General features: G+C 34.4%; 2 protein-coding genes across 2 annotated transcripts; one reads left to right on the plus strand and one right to left on the minus strand.

Annotated features, from left to right (window-relative positions):
- Positions 1-862: 862 nt before the first annotated feature.
- On the plus strand, positions 863-5567 carry LOC139846863 (E3 ubiquitin-protein ligase ORTHRUS 2-like). The gene is made up of 9 exons (XM_071836407.1): positions 863-1333; positions 1752-2284; positions 3097-3222; positions 3671-3770; positions 3872-3933; positions 4026-4128; positions 4204-4348; positions 4449-4666; positions 4756-5567. Exons 1-9 carry the CDS (start codon positions 866-868, stop codon positions 5353-5355), a joined length of 2355 nt encoding a protein of 784 aa, XP_071692508.1. The 5' UTR covers positions 863-865; the 3' UTR covers positions 5356-5567.
- Positions 5568-7221: 1654 nt separating this feature from the next.
- LOC139848213 (uncharacterized) lies at positions 7222-9820 on the minus strand. The gene is made up of 5 exons (XM_071837943.1): positions 9542-9820; positions 8003-8366; positions 7844-7914; positions 7637-7735; positions 7222-7550 (listed from the first exon to the last, which is right to left on the minus strand). The coding sequence occupies exons 1-5, from the start codon at positions 9785-9787 to the stop codon at positions 7446-7448; spliced, it is 885 nt and encodes a 294-aa protein (XP_071694044.1). The 5' UTR covers positions 9788-9820; the 3' UTR covers positions 7222-7445.
- Between the last annotated feature and the right edge of the window lie 6332 nt (positions 9821-16152).

The raw sequence follows: 16152 nt of genomic DNA on the forward strand, positions 1-16152 counted from the left end.
CGGAGTTGAGTTAATATGTTTGTCTTTTAAACGTATAATTATTTTTTTTTGAATAATTATATAAACTTTGAGGTTAATTGATAGCTTGTGAAAGTGTTGCTCTAAACGAACATTTAGGTTGTTTTCCTGGTTTTTTAAAGGAAAGGAAAGGGTTTAGAAAGATTGAATCAAAGAATGACTATTCTAGAGTTTGAATATAAAGGAAAGGGAAGTGAAAAACAGTGTAATTTTTCTTCAATTCTTTCCTTTCAAATTAGAATGATTCACAATCCTTACCTTTCATTCACCTCTCTCTCATTTTTTTTTTTTTTTTTGAAAAATATGTGGAACACAGCCTTATAAATTATCAGTTAACAAATACATTCACAAAAGATTTAACAATAGACATAAACAATGCTCCTTTATCTTTTAAAATTGCATGAAAAAAACAAAAATCAATCATCAAGCATCTAGTCTAGGTATACATAAAAAGAATATTCAACCGATAGTTTCTAAAGGAAAAAAACATGAAAACAATTCAATTCGATAGTGTGATTTATTTTGAATTAAGGTCATAACTAGTCATAAGTCATAACCTTAAAAAATGATTTCAACACCTGATACAATTTCTTTTTAAGCCCCAAAAATATTTTCTACATCTGGAACTAAAAAAAAGAGGGAAAAATTCAAACCCAAAACCCTCAATTCAATATTTTCAATTTCCCCAAAATTCTTAAAATATTTCAATTCGCACTGTGTATAAATAAATTACAATTTATATTATATTTATTTATATTTATATTTATATTTATATTATATCATCGTCTTCATTTTATAGTGTTACTCAATACTCAATACATACACATTCAGCCTCCATACCTCTTCAATGGCGAACGATAACGATCTTCCTTGCGACGGAGATGGCTGTTGTATGATCTGCAAAATTAATCCACCTGAAGAAGAAAAGATCACGTGCAAAACATGTGTCACTCCTTGGCATCTCGACTGTTTATCAGCACGTCCCCAAACCCTAGCCGATGCTGCACAATGGGAGTGTCCTGACTGTACTAATCTCGTTTCTGCTACCGCGCCGCCATCATCCGTCGCATCGGGATCTGAACCGTCCGCCGCACTAATTACGGCGATTCGCGCCATTGAATCTGATGCATCGCTTTCCGATCAAGAGAAAGCTAGGCGACGTCAGCAGTTGATGAGCGGTGGAACTTCCGGTGACGGCGATAAACCGGCCGATGAGAAAAAGGAGACCGTTGGTGGCGGTCACGATGTTTTGAAGCTTCTTAGCGGCAGTTTTAATTGCTCGTTTTGCATGCAGTTACCGGAGAGACCAGTAACGGTATATCTATATTTATTTCCAGAAATAATGAAAAATGTAATTGATATTATAATTGTATAGCTTGTTTATATATTTGTGTGGTTGTTTGTATCATTTTTGTGTAATTGTACCTAACATTGTTATTATGTTAAGTGATAAAAAAGGTAAAACTGTGTAAACTAGGGTTGACTGAACAGTTTGTGAACATCACTTAACACTAAGTTTGTTAATTTAGTAGAGAAAAAAACATGATTGAAATTGTTAATCGGTTTATGTCCGCATATTATTGTGCAGTTAATTTGCGTACAATTGCACATGAATGTAAGTATGTATCTAGACGTAAATGGTACTTCATCCGTTAAAAGGTGAAAGCCTGTTATGTTACGGATTAATGTTTTTGTATCGTATCTAAGGGAATATTATATTGCTTAATTTTCAGACACCATGCGGTCACAACTTTTGCTTGAAGTGCTTTGAGAAATGGGTTGGTCAGGGGAAGCGAACATGTGCCATTTGTCGAACTTCAATTCCTCCTAAAATGGCAAGCAATCCCAGAATTAATTCATCACTTGTAATTGCAATTAGGATGGCGAAGATGACAAAATCAAATGCTGGTTCTGGACCATCTAAGGCGTATGTTTCTGTTTTGAACCAAAACAAACCAGACAAAGCGTACACTACTGAGCGTGCAAAGAAGACTGGAAAGGCTAATGCGTGCAGTGGGAAGATATTTGTAACAGTTCCGCCTGATCATTTTGGACCAATTACTGCAGAGAATGATCCCGAGCGAGGAATGGGGGTTTTGGTTGGAGAAACATGGGAGGATCGTATGGAGTGTAGACAGTGGGGTGCGCATTTGCCTCATGTTGCTGGGATTTGTGGACAGTCTGAATATGGGGCCCAGTCTGTTGCATTATCTGGAGGATATGAAGATGATGAAGATCATGGTGAATGGTTTCTCTACACCGGAAGGTATACTGTGTTTCTTTCTGATCTGAGTAGTGTTTGATTATAAATATGTATTTTTTTTTTTTTATATTTATTTTTCAACCACGGAACATTGAAACCAACCAGTTCCAACCACTTGATCTGAAACAACCCGAACTACTCAAAACTACTAATTTGAATTGATGACCTAAGAATGGACCAAAAAAGGTTACCGAGTGATATAACGAACATTATGACGATTTGGGGGAGAATATATACTACTGAAATAGGGGAGGGAGAGAGGTCCCCGGACTGCTGGCAGAAAGCCGACGGCCGGTGAGGGAGAGAACAGGGTGACGGCGGCTCCCGTGTTTTTGTTTAGGGTTTTTAGTCAAAATCTATTACCTTTTTTTGTAACCTTCTTGATTATAAATAATTTTGTTGGTTGATATGGTCTTCTTTTGGTAAATGCTGATATATTCCATTTATGGTATGGTATTTGAGTATACGCTTCCATCATATAACTTCAAATCTTTGAAATTGTTTTTGTCTGCAATTATGTATTGAAGTAATGTTGTTTCCATAGTTGTTTACTTTATTTGACATGGCAATGGTAGAACAAATTCCTTATTATTTAATTGCCCGTTTACTTATTAAATTCATTGACTAAGATTGTATGATGCACAATTTTTACAAGAATTTTTATGGATCTTTTAACTGAGATGCTGTCTATGGCATTTATGGGCTTTTAAGCTGTATCATATCTTCAGAAGGTTAATGTTTTTGTGCATGAATTTCGTTTCAGAAGTATGCATTTTTTGTTTTATTCTATGTTTCTTTATTGTTGTTGCTTTCAGTGGTGGAAGAGACCTGAGTGGAAATAAAAGGACCAACAAGACACAGTCGTTTGATCAGAAATTTGATAAATCTAACGAAGCTTTACGTGTTAGTTGCAAAAAGGGATACCCAGTACGTGTTGTCAGGTATTTTCTAATAACGTTTGTTCTTGGTGGTCTCATTAAAATTTTCTTGTCAGTTTTCAATTTATTAACAGTTGATAATGTATGAATAGTCATTGCAATAATTCAAGTCAATTGATTACAAATTGGTTTTTTCTTAGTAACCAGATATCATGAGTTGCAGCTAGTTCCCAAGTCTTTAAATGTTTGTTGTTCTTCAGATTCATTGGCTTTATCTTCAACATATAATAATAGCTTATAGAAGATTGAATACTATGTTTTTAGTGATGATGAGCGGTCCTGTTTTTTTTTCTTTCTTTTTTCTTTCTTTTTTTCTTTTTTTCTTTTTTGTGTGTGTGTGTGTGTTTGTGTTATAATTCATCTATCTAATATCTAATGCTAATGTGGTTTATTTTCATATATGGCATATATTATTGAATGTATTGAACAATTTTATAATAAAAACTTGCAGATCTCACAAAGAGAAACGTTCAGCATATGCACCTGAACAAGGAGTACGGTATGATGGGGTATACCGGATTGAGAAATGCTGGAGGAAACCAGGAATTCAAGTATGATTTGTCATACAGTAAAATATTTAAGACTTATTACAACCGTATACTTTATATAGATTTTTCCATACATTCTTGTCTGACATTAAGATCTAAAACAGGGGTACAAGGTATGTCGGTATCTCTTTGTTCGTTGTGATAATGATCCTGCACCATGGACAAGGTCTGTAATTGCTATTATTATTGTCATTTATTAAGCCTTAATAAAATTTGTGTATGGATTTGAGTTTTTTACTTTTGATCACATTTTGGCAGTGATGAAACTGGTGACCGTCCGAGGCCTTTGCCTGCCATTAATGAGCTAAAAGAAGCAACTGATGTAACAGAGAGGAAGGCTCCCCCCTCTTGGGATTTTGATGTAAGATACAACTTTTTATTACTTTTTCGATTACATTGTCTTGTACAATTTTTATGTAATTATATTCTCCTGTAGGAGGAGAAATCTTGTTGGTTATGGAAAATTCCACCACCTGAAAGTAGAAGACAAGCAGACACTGGAGAAGTTGGGGGTGGTAAAGCTCCAAGGACAGTTCGTCGGAAGACACAAATGATGTCTGTGAGTGAACGGCTTCTGAAAGGTCAGATTTTTAGCAGTTTGAGTGCTAGATCAATGCCTTAACAGTATGTTTATACACATAGTCAATCAAATGTTAATCTAGTGAAGTACTTTTACTGCAGAGTTTTGTTGTCTTATCTGCAAGAAAGTGATGAACGAACCGCTTACTACTCCTTGTGCGCACAATTTCTGCAAGTCTTGTTTGCAGGATGCTTTTGCTGGTCAAACTTTTATAAAGGAAAGGAACTGTGAAGGTAGGCGTACATTAAGGGCACAAAAGAACATCATGAAATGCCCAACTTGCACTAATGACATTTCTGAATACCTTCAGAATCCACAGGTATTATGTTTATGCTAAAAGTTCGCAACTTTGTTGAATTCTTAGTTTTAAAAGATTCTTTAGTATAATCTTTATATATTTTTTGACAGGTGAATAGAGAATTGATGAGTGTGATTGAATCACTTCAGAGACAGACTAAAGAAATGGAAGAAACTACTGCTTCTGAAGAAGAAATGTTGAATGCAGATGAAAAAAATGATGATGCGAATGTTAAAGAGGAAGACAATGATGAAAAGGTGGAGCCTGAAGTAAAAGATGCGAGTTCCGAAGCTGATAACATATCTGATGATGCCAAGAACGCTGTTGAGGAAAGTGGTAAAAAAGATGCCATTGCAAAACCTTCACCTAAAGCTAACAAGAAAAAGGAAGCAGGTGTTAAAGATTCAAGTTCTGATGTTGCAGACAAATCTGATACTGTAACTATTGCTAAAGCTTCACCTAAAGCTAACAAAAAACGGAAAGCAGGTACTACTGGTAAAGCTCCTAATAAAGATGATGAGATTAAGGATACTGTTGATGACAATAAGGATGCAAGTGTAAACCCAGATGTGGCTGAATGCAAAGATTTGGGGGCTGATAAGGTGGCTAAGGGAGGTAAGAAGGCTGCAAAGAAGCAGAAGAAAAATGGTGATGGAGAATGCTCTTCATCTGCAGGTGCAGGAGCTAGGACCAGAAGCAAGAAGGCTTAGCAAGTGGCAGCTGATGACTTTTCATGATTGTTTGTAATGAATATATGATGATCCTACTTTATTTTGATTTGATATGTTGCGAATGATAGCAGCAATTTTGTGAAACTATGCCATAGTTAGGCCTAGTGGTGACCTTTCTGGTTTATTTTGAATGCCTGTGATGTTTTAAGGCATATAGATTGGATTGCTATTCTGGTAACAATCATGAAAGTCATGACTATCTATCTATATATGATATATGATGATTAGGTTTGAATGAAACAACGATGGTGAAAATTTTAAGTTTATATGGGATTTATACATACATATATACATATAAATATAACAAGTTACATATAAATCTTATTTAATGTCTATTATTGACAAATAATAGACAGTAAATTTATATGGGATTTATACATACATATAAATATATTTATTTTACAACCATATATATAAATATTACTATATTTTATATAGCTACACTACATATTATATATAAACATATCCCTCTACATGGTATCTGTTTTTGCCTGTATTTCTGTATTTTGCATTATTGTTTTTATATTTCCACGTCGTATTTACGGTCTATTCTTTAGTCTGTATATGTACCTACGTAGGAGTTTTTGTACTTATGTTTATGTGTATACGTGTATATGCCTCTATCTATGTGTTTTTATCTAGGTGATATATAGGGTCCCGTGTATATGTTTGTATATGTATATGTATGTATGTATCTAGGTACATGTATCTAAGTGTATATATGTTTGTCTGTATCGGTATCTAGGTATATACTCCTATGAATGTTTCTATATGTATACGTGTTTAGGTATAGGTATTTATTCATGCTTATGTGTGTGTGGTTGCATATACACATACATGCTTATGGGACTGTGTGTGTGTGGGTGGGTGTAGGTGGGCGTGTGGTTGTGTGTGTGTGTGGGTGGTGTGTGACTGTGTTTTTTGTTTATTTGCATGCCTACTTGAAACTACATATTACTGCGCATTATGTCTTTCATGCTGTCTGTCATACTGTTGTGCATTTCTGCTATATGTGTTTGGTTTTATGGCTACTTTGTATGGTTGCATCTTCCTAGGCGCACATAACTCTTACAGGTACGTATGCCCACACTATCTTATTTTGATGAGCATTCCTGGCCGGATGTCCTTTAGGAAGCAATCTCTTGGTTCTCGAGTAGAGGGAGGGACGATCTTATCTAGTCGCGGGTTCTATACTCGCGGGTGGAGTAGTGACTTCCTTCTAATCTAGGGTTCGAGGAATGATTGTCTACACTCCACCTTCCCCATACCCTACATCTGTGGGATTGAGTATTGTTGTTGTTGTTGTATTATTGACAAATAAAAAGTTAAAAAACACAAAATGCATGTGTGAATGACTGGTTATACATTTGGGTGACTTTCAACTTGTTTGACATGTTGAACATGTTTTCATCCTAATTACATTTTTTAGTCGCCCATTTGATCAGTTTTATACAAACATAACCTGGATCGTTCATTATGATGCTAAATGGTTCGAAAGGATAAATTAACTTTGTAAGAATGTGTTTTGGACTGAAATACCTATTCCATCGCTTCTTTTGCATTTATGTTCCAAAATTTGTCATTTGGCATGGTTTAGCCGTTTAGGCATTTTCAGAAGAAGAAATATTAGGTTGCACTTAGTGATCAAGTGCGATAATTAAATATTAAGACTAAATTAGTTAGGTATTGCAAAAGGTACTATGTAATCCATCTTCTTACAACTACCGTCTGTTTGCCATACAGAAAGTTAGTGTAGAATTACATCTTGTTTTCATCTTGCTATTGCAGATTCTACCTTCACAAATGGTGGAACAAAATATGCAAATAACTATTTTTTTTTAAAACTTATCATCAACCTTAAGACTTTTATACCAACATTTAGGCTAGTACACACATACAGGTTTATACGCAGAAACAAAACTGAGGTGCCATGAATGTTCTGTTTTTTGACTTAGGATTTTATATCACAAAGTAGATACACGTATCACCCAAAAAAGATAAAAAAATATAATTTTAAAATAGATCTAGCTACAACGAAATTTTCTTTTAGTCTGCTGTCCCTTGATCATTTACAATTCTCCAAACTTTTCTTGCTCAAGTTTTTGTATCAAAGCTTCCTTTTCTTTTTCAGGTAAAGCTTTAAATATAAACACAGATTTGTCTCCAATATCATCCTGCACAAACATATCAATATAATCAGAAATACAGTTCGTTTTTTAATCACAAATATCATGTGCAAATATCGTCAACATTTATTCACCTTGATAGGCTGAGTGAACTTTCTTGCAGCAAATATCGTAAAAAGTGCCATCCATACACCAAGGAGACCGACTTTTACTCCATCGTCCATTAAGCCACTCTGGTACAGAAAATGAACAATAACTATAGTTACAGATTTCATTTCTCGTTAACCAAACGTTTAACTTTGGTTAATCAAATATCAACAAAAGGATCCAAGTTTATGTACCAGGTGCCCGAGAAGAACTGAAGGAATGATAAATGTCAAAATACCAGCTTCCAATTTGCCATAACAAAGTCCTGTTTTCAACATAAATCAACAAAAATTAAACAATCTGATAACGATTAGTATCTTTCACTTACTTCGTTTAACAAATAAAAATATAACCTTCTTTAAAAACAAGCCCAGTTAACGCTGCAAACAATGGCCCAACGAACCAAACAGCAACCGGATGATCGACAACATATTGGACCAGACTCTCGTCAGCAGGTTGAGCTAAACATATATTGGTCGCAATTGATCCAATAACACCAAGAGCCCATAGTGCTTGAAGTGTCCTTTTAATCTCAGTTACATAAATATGAATCAAAACCAATGATAACCCTAATCCACCAGCACCAACTGTATACAATATATCTATATGTTGTTTTAATAAATTAGTTAAGAAGAAATCATCAGGCAGGAAAGCAGTTGATGAAGCAAGAACAAATGATGTTGCAGCTGTTACTAATCCTGATCTGTATGAAATTACCTGCAACGATAATAAAATGTTAATACATGTTTGGCTTAACCTAATTTTACATGAAATCTGAAATGTCTTAAGAGTAATAACACTTAGTATCTACACATATAGGGGGTATTTGGGATTGTGTTTTGATGAGATCTAATTATTATGTTAGAAAAATGCTAAATAATTAGAAAAATTTGGCAAAAAAAGGATTATCTCTGTTTTGTTAGAGTGAAAATGCAATTTTGATAAAATAGGCTGAGACATATATTCTTTATAAAACAAATGAAAAATGGGATAAAAACACAATCCCAAATGTCCTCATAGTATACAAGATTAGCAGATTCGTATTCCAACGTCTCAACTATGTGTAGCAAAGAGTGATTATCTATCATAGTAACATTACATTCTAACAATCATCCTACTCAATTACGTATTGACACATAAAAAGATTAAGAATCACAGTTGCCTCTTAATTGAATGGTTCAGCGCTGAATGTTGAACCATTCAAAATTTAGAGCGTTCGTTTTTGGCATCTGAATGACACATGATGCTGAAGTTTTGAACCATTCAGAGTTGAAATACTCTCTTAACCATTAAGCACCTAATTTTTATGTAATATATCCTCTTTAATTTATATCAAGAACACTTATTAAAGAATTATAATGTTTTTTCACTAACACAAAAGGTTAACAAGGTATTTTTATATCATTCACATTGTTCATTCATAATAATTATCAAATAGCTTATTGGCATTAAAATAACTCACTCAGAACATTTGAGTCATTCAGATCATAATGACCGAGCTTCTTTAAAAGCATCCATGGTTTAAGAGAGAATAACTGAATGACCATTGTGTCATAATCTTAAAGTATTACTGTATTAGGAGGATCGCTAAAATGAAAAATTCAATTTTAGTGTAGCATAATGGATGCTCATAAATAAATTCTTAATTGGATCATATCTGTTCTAATAACCATCCTTAAAAAATATTTTTAAATTGTTCTATTTTGATCCTTGATAAACTCATATTCAACAGCTTACGAGTTTACTAACTTGAGCTTGTGATTCTAAATAAGCATAAGTTAACGCATACAAACTCGTTAGCCGTTAAAAAAATTAAACGAGATTATCGACCTAATAAACAATCAATAATCACGAAAACCGTAATATAAAGTTTAGCGATTAGTAGCGAATACCTCACGGATATCGGCTGAATCGACGGACCATGGACCATAAACACCTTGATAAACCTTAGCTGGTTCTAATAAACTATCGTCTCCTGCTGCCTGACACTTGATTTCATAGGGAAGTTTTGTGTGTTTTTTGATTTGTGTGAATGATGAAATAGAAACCCTAGAAAAATTGAATTTGCTGTAACTAAAAGTACGTTTATGATAGATAGCAGAAGGAGGTGAACACAGAGTAACCATAGCCATAGCCATGTTTTGGGTGGTCAGTTTTGGTCATTGTTGCTGTTATTTTATTTTATTGCAAGTGAAAGTGGAATGTAACTTGACTTTTGGTCAACTCTTAAGAGCAAAAGGAGGTGATTGTATTTTTTTCTTTTTTTTGGAAATTGATAAATTAAGTGTATTTATTAATTTATTATTATTTTAAATTAATTTTAAATTCATCACAATTATCTAACTGTTAAGTTATACTACGTACAATGCTAAGTAGAAAAATATATGTCATAGGCATGATCTTGATAGTGCATAATCATTCAAGCTTAAAAAGAGTACTAAAGTCAACCAACAATCTCAAAATTCACGGCATACATTTTTTTTTTTTTTTAAAAGTTGTACCCGATAAATATATTAAAACAGAAGGAAACATACAATGAGGAACAAAGAAAAGCAATAGGACATCACTCCAAAGCTACAACCAAAACAACGCTGGAAAAAAAAAAAATCCAACAACTGAAAAACAACCATAAAAACTCAAAACTTAACAAAAAATAATTTGGTACCAATTAAGGTCTCAATCTTCGTATGGAGGATATTAAAAAAGCGGATACCGGTTCGTACCGAACTTGACAAACGAGGTATTGACTTGGATTCCGTACTATGATGACGTGGAAACAATTGATCATTCGCTAATTTTTTGTCGGCAAGTAATGGAAATTTGTAATCGAGTTTATAAATGGTGGGGTTTGGGTACTTTTACAAACCTAAGTACAAATGAAGCTCTTCGCGGTATTTGTAATCGTCCCTTAAACCACTTATGGTCGAGTATTTGGCAAGCTATCGAGTGGATATGTGCTTACTTGTTATGGAAGAATCACAATCAAAAGGTGTTCTGTAACTCAAGTTGGAATGGACCTACGAGCTTGATGGAAATACAACTTAAATCTTTTGAGTGGATTTCGAGTCGGATTAGAAATCGGAAGATAGATTGGCTAGGTTGGATCTCGGATCCATGGTCGAGTCTTGTCTAACAGATGAATTAAAGTAGTTGCTCACTCCTCAACTTATAGTTTTCTTTTTTAGACGTCTTCTTGTTTCTTAGACATATTCTTTCGTGTTCATGTTATAATTTTATCGAGTCGTTGTAAAGGGTTTAAGCCCCCCTAATTGGTGTAAGGACCCGACCAAAACCGTTATTGACGGCGCCGTTAACTTAGGTCCCGTTGCGTGGTCGTAGTCCCTATATGAGACTCGTTTGACCAAAATTATGTCGCATTCATTTGAAAGGTACAAGACTTGCAAGTTTAGTTTACAAAACCGTTCGACAACAAGTCTAAGTTTACAAAAGTCATAAAGTATAAATGAAATAACTTGCGACATAATTAGTTTAAAAACACAGTTGCTATAAATAGCGTAAGTATGTAAACAAAAGTTTGAATCCAAAAGTGCTATCACTAGCGTATGTATGTGTGTATCTTGACTCCAAGCAAATAATCAGAGTGTATGCATGTATGCTTGACCCCAAGCAAGTATGAGTGTACGCGGAAGCATGTATCAAATAGCCAAGTATGAACCTGAGAAACATATAGAAAACTGTCAACGAAAAACGTTGGTGAAATCATAGGTGTTTGTAATAAACGTTGTTTTTGAACCACAAGATTTAGTATTCCCATAACGTTGATTATCATAATCGTTTGCATTCCAAAAGTATTGTTCGCGAGCACCCAATTATCAAGACTTAACGTTTCCTTCCATAGAACCCCATCACAATAGTGTTAGAACATACACTGTTTCTCGAAAATATATTTCATCCGTAGACGGTAGCGAACCGTCCGTAATGAGGGTTTGTCAAACCCGTATGGCCACACAATATAAGTTCTCGCTTACACCCTGCAAGTGTAACTAATGATAATCGAATTGAGGATTTTTGTTCTAACTCGCTGTGGAATGTTTGTTTTCCTTGTACTTGTGTTCAAAGTATAAAAGTAAGTAGTACAAAATGTAACAAAGTATATGTTTCTCAGCCCACAATTTAAAAGTATAAAAAGTTGTTGAAAAGGTGGGACTATGATCTCACCTCGAGTGCACGAGTATAAAGGTACTTCAACAAGTAAACGTGTGCATGAAAGTTGCTTAGCCTTGACCTAAACAAGTAAGTTATATCAATTAACCGGTTACGACACAAAGTCGGGTGAAATGTGTTCAATTAGTCCTATGGCTCGTTACGACTCGATTAAGTATAGCATGTGAATCACGTTGTCAAGTTTCATACAAGAAACAAGTATAAAAGCATGTTAGAATGATTGTATAAAAGTTTGGTTAAGTTTGACTAAAAGTCAAACTTGGTCAAAGTCAACGAAAAAGTCAACGCGTTCGGGTCGGGTCCCGAACTATTTTTCTATGCTAGTTATTCATATACAAGTATATTAAAACAAGTTTCATGTGAATCGGAGGTCGATAGCTAGTCAAACATTTCGCGTGAAATGCGCCAAACAAAGCAGAATCTGGCCAGGCCAATCCGCGCGCCGCGCGGGGATGGGGCGCGCCGCGCCACCATCTGGGCAGAGATTTCTGGTCAGTTTTTCAAAGTATGCACGAACCAAACATCAAACATTCACCATTTATGATCCGCAAACAACCAAAACATGTATCTTATATCGTCGAAAAGGTATTTTGACGAGGAATACAACTAACCACATATCATTAATCAAAAACATCATTTACAATAACCGAAAACTCGTCAATTTATCAAGAAAGGTTTATTTTCAAAGTTTCAAGTTCGTAAAACGTATTTTATGATTCGGGAATCCAATTTACACATACGATATGCCGTTTTGAAGGTAATGAAGCATACATTACAACTAAACACTTACTAATAACATTTCATGGCATTCGAAACATCAAAAGCTCGTTTTAAGTCTATCAAACCCTAACCAAAATTCGCAAAAATCAATATTCATGTTTTTGAAGTTTCCTTAATCAACCTACGCATCAAAACGAAGCTAGTGATACTAGTAACACAATTAAAACATGAACTTTAACAATTTAACAACATTAACTCATCCAAAATCAAAGATTTAGCACACCCATTTCAAATGTTCAAACTAGTTACTCAAAACAACGAATCGAGCAAACAAAACATATATTCATGTTATACACGAGCCATAGACACTAACTAACACCATTTCAAGTCAAAAACACGAATTTAGAGAAATCTAGAGTTTTAGAAATGTTACCCAAAATCAATGAAGTTAGTATCAAATCGTAGAGGATGATGAGAGGATCAAGAATATGTAGTCGGATTTGTTGTGAGCTTCCAAGATTGAATTTAGATGATGAATGAATGGAATGGGTTTATGTGTGTGTTCTTGAGATGGAGAGAAAAGAGATGAGGGAGATGATGGAATGAATGAATGGTGGAAAAATGGGTTGACTAGTTGACCTAGTCAACTAGTTTGCCCATTTGGCAACTCCGGTCCCTCGAGTTTCAAAGCGGGTGCGGGATTTAACCGATCGAATATTTTTAAAACGCTCGAGTAAACGGGTGATGTCAAAATTAAATAGCGGGAATATAATGAACGTTACTCACGGAAACTATTAATTTAAATACGAAAGATTATGTTTTAAAAAAAAAAAGACGGTGTTAAAATTAAATTTAACGGAAAAACGCGGGATGTTACAATTGGGCTCTTCGTTCCTAATATAATTCACTTGCTTTTCGAAGAAAAAAAAGACCAAAAACTTAACAAAACATATCAATTAAAGTGCCAAATGGATTTCAACACCTGCACCTCATCGGTATCCTTCCATCGTATAGATATCAACTTTAACCGAATCGAAGAAAAAATAACCTCAACAAGCTGATCACATGTCCGCATTTTCTTCTTGAAAATCCTTCCATTTCTCTTTTGCCATACGAAATTAACGGCATACATTTGAATCAAGTGAACGAGATCATACCAGTTTTGACCAGGAGCGATCTTAAGTGGGGACAAGGGGGGGCGCCCCGCCCCTAGTCGATTTTGAAATTTTAGTAGAATTTTTTTGAATTTTTCGACTTTACCCCGGGTGATTTTTTTTCCCATCAAAACCTTTACATTTTGCTAAAAAATCTACAAAATTTTGTCTCAAAACCTTCAAATTTTGCTCACAAACCTTCAAATTTTGCCTAAAAACCTCTATTTTTTATCCCAAAACTTCCATATCTTGTCCAAATTTTTTTTACGGTTTTAAAAAAAAAATTCACGCCCAGTGAAAAAAATCCTGATTCCGCCATTGATTTTGACCATATGATATACAAGTTGTCCGTCACATAATACACCTAATTCTTATGTAGACATCCATAAGAGATTGTCTTCCATATTTGCAATGGATGCCATACTTTTCTAACATTATCAAGTGTAGTAATGTTTGTGATTTTGAACTTTTTTCCAAACACAATTTGCATATATTTTCCCTTTCTCTTTTTGTAATAACCAACCGAGTTGGAAAAACCTTAACACTTGAATCTTTTTTCATCCTGTGACTGATGCCCATTTGATTATTATGGATAAAAAGTTCACAACTATTGCATTTAAACCTAAAATACTTTTTATGAACTTGCTATAGCTTAGATGAATAATCACTCGAAGCCTATGCCTACAATTATCATGAAAGAAGATCGATTAATTAGTAATTTTATAGTGACAATTATTTAATTGTAGAATAACTATTTAAACTCGTTAACTATAATTCTTAAAGATAGTTTTGCAAAAATCTTATTTATATTGAATATACATTCTCCATTTTATGTGGTAGCATTGAAAAGGATGTTATCAATTAAGTAGGTGAAGTTATTATCAACATCCTCATTTTTTGTCTCTTCTTGTGTATATTGTTTGCCAGTGGCGAAGCCAGAGTTCCAAGTTACTGGGTGCACAAAGTAAACGTGTATATAATTTCATTACACCGCTGGTCATTAAAAGAAGAAGTTAAAGTCACAAACGACGAAAATATACCTTCGAGATACAATATAATTACTAACTTATAAAAAATGTGGGCGACAGTAGGACGAAAATGGGTTTGTGGCGACATCGGTACATTTGTGCAAGTTTGTAGCCTATTTTTGGCTTTAACCCTAAAATCAAATAACGATTATTAATTGCATCATAAAAAACTTGTATTAATCTATCATATATATATATATATATATATATATATATATATATATTTATAGATACAAGTTACTCAATACATCATAATTCAGGAGTTTTTAGAAACTCTAATTTTTAAGATTGTTTATATAGTATGTTTAATCTTGAAGTGTCAAAGGTCAATATTTAAAGTTATATACGGAAGATTTTGAAAAATGTAAACAAGTTGAGGGCTAGTTTGTAAACTTAATACTTAGTCAAGGGGCTGATATGACATATTAGTCATCTCTCTCAGACTTTCACCTACTCATGAATTCAAGTCCATCCGCTATTTTTGATCAGTTTTTTTTTATTCTATTTCTCCAACATCTTATGATAAAAATACATAAAACATATAAAGCTCCCCTAATCTGATGCTTCTCGTATTTTGGTGCACCATGTCATCACTCACACTGCCTAGTGTCAGCGCCATCACTGGGTGCACTAGTTAGAAGGCACACGGTTTTAACCTCATTTTAACTCACGGGAACACTCGTTAGACAACGCATCCGACCGGTGACTGGTGGCACGTGCCACTATAGTTTATAAGGTGGCTCCGCCTGTAGCGACCCGTCCTTATCCCCCTGGACGAAGTCATCGACATTTGGTTCCATTGCGGTGATCGACTCCAAGTAATGTCTTTAAAGTGAGCAAATGCACAGCGGAAGACTTAATTCGTACTTGAGAATAACATGCTTTAAAAAGTCAACATAAAGTTGGTGAGATATATAGGTTTGATGCTAGCAGCGTTATAACTATGGACCACAAGATTTAAAGTTTATAAACATAATACACTCGCAAGTGTATGAAAAGCATTCCAAGCAGTGGGCACCCGGTAACTAGCCTTAACAAGAGTGTGTACCCCTGAGTTATAATAATATGTGCACCGAATCAAGTGCGTTCCGTTAACCTCGAAGTACTAAACACCCGTTCTTCTAGTTTATTAGTGACTAGAACAACATCTGGGTGGGGGTGTAAAACCCGATAGATCTATCTTTAGGATTCGCGCCTACCAGTTCATAAACCAATAGTTAAAGTTACCAAGCTAGGGGATTTTTGATTCAAACCCATGTAGAACGTAATTTTAGTCACTTGTGTCCATAACGTAAATCATTTATAAAAATAGCGCATGTATTCTCAGCCCAAAAATATTTAGAGTTTAAAAGGGACTATATACTCACCTAATGTATTTTGTAGTAAAAATACATATAACACCATTGGTAACTTATA

Source organism: Rutidosis leptorrhynchoides, chromosome 5 (genome assembly GCF_046630445.1).
Source record: "Rutidosis leptorrhynchoides isolate AG116_Rl617_1_P2 chromosome 5, CSIRO_AGI_Rlap_v1, whole genome shotgun sequence".
Taxonomy (NCBI): domain Eukaryota; kingdom Viridiplantae; phylum Streptophyta; class Magnoliopsida; order Asterales; family Asteraceae; genus Rutidosis; species Rutidosis leptorrhynchoides.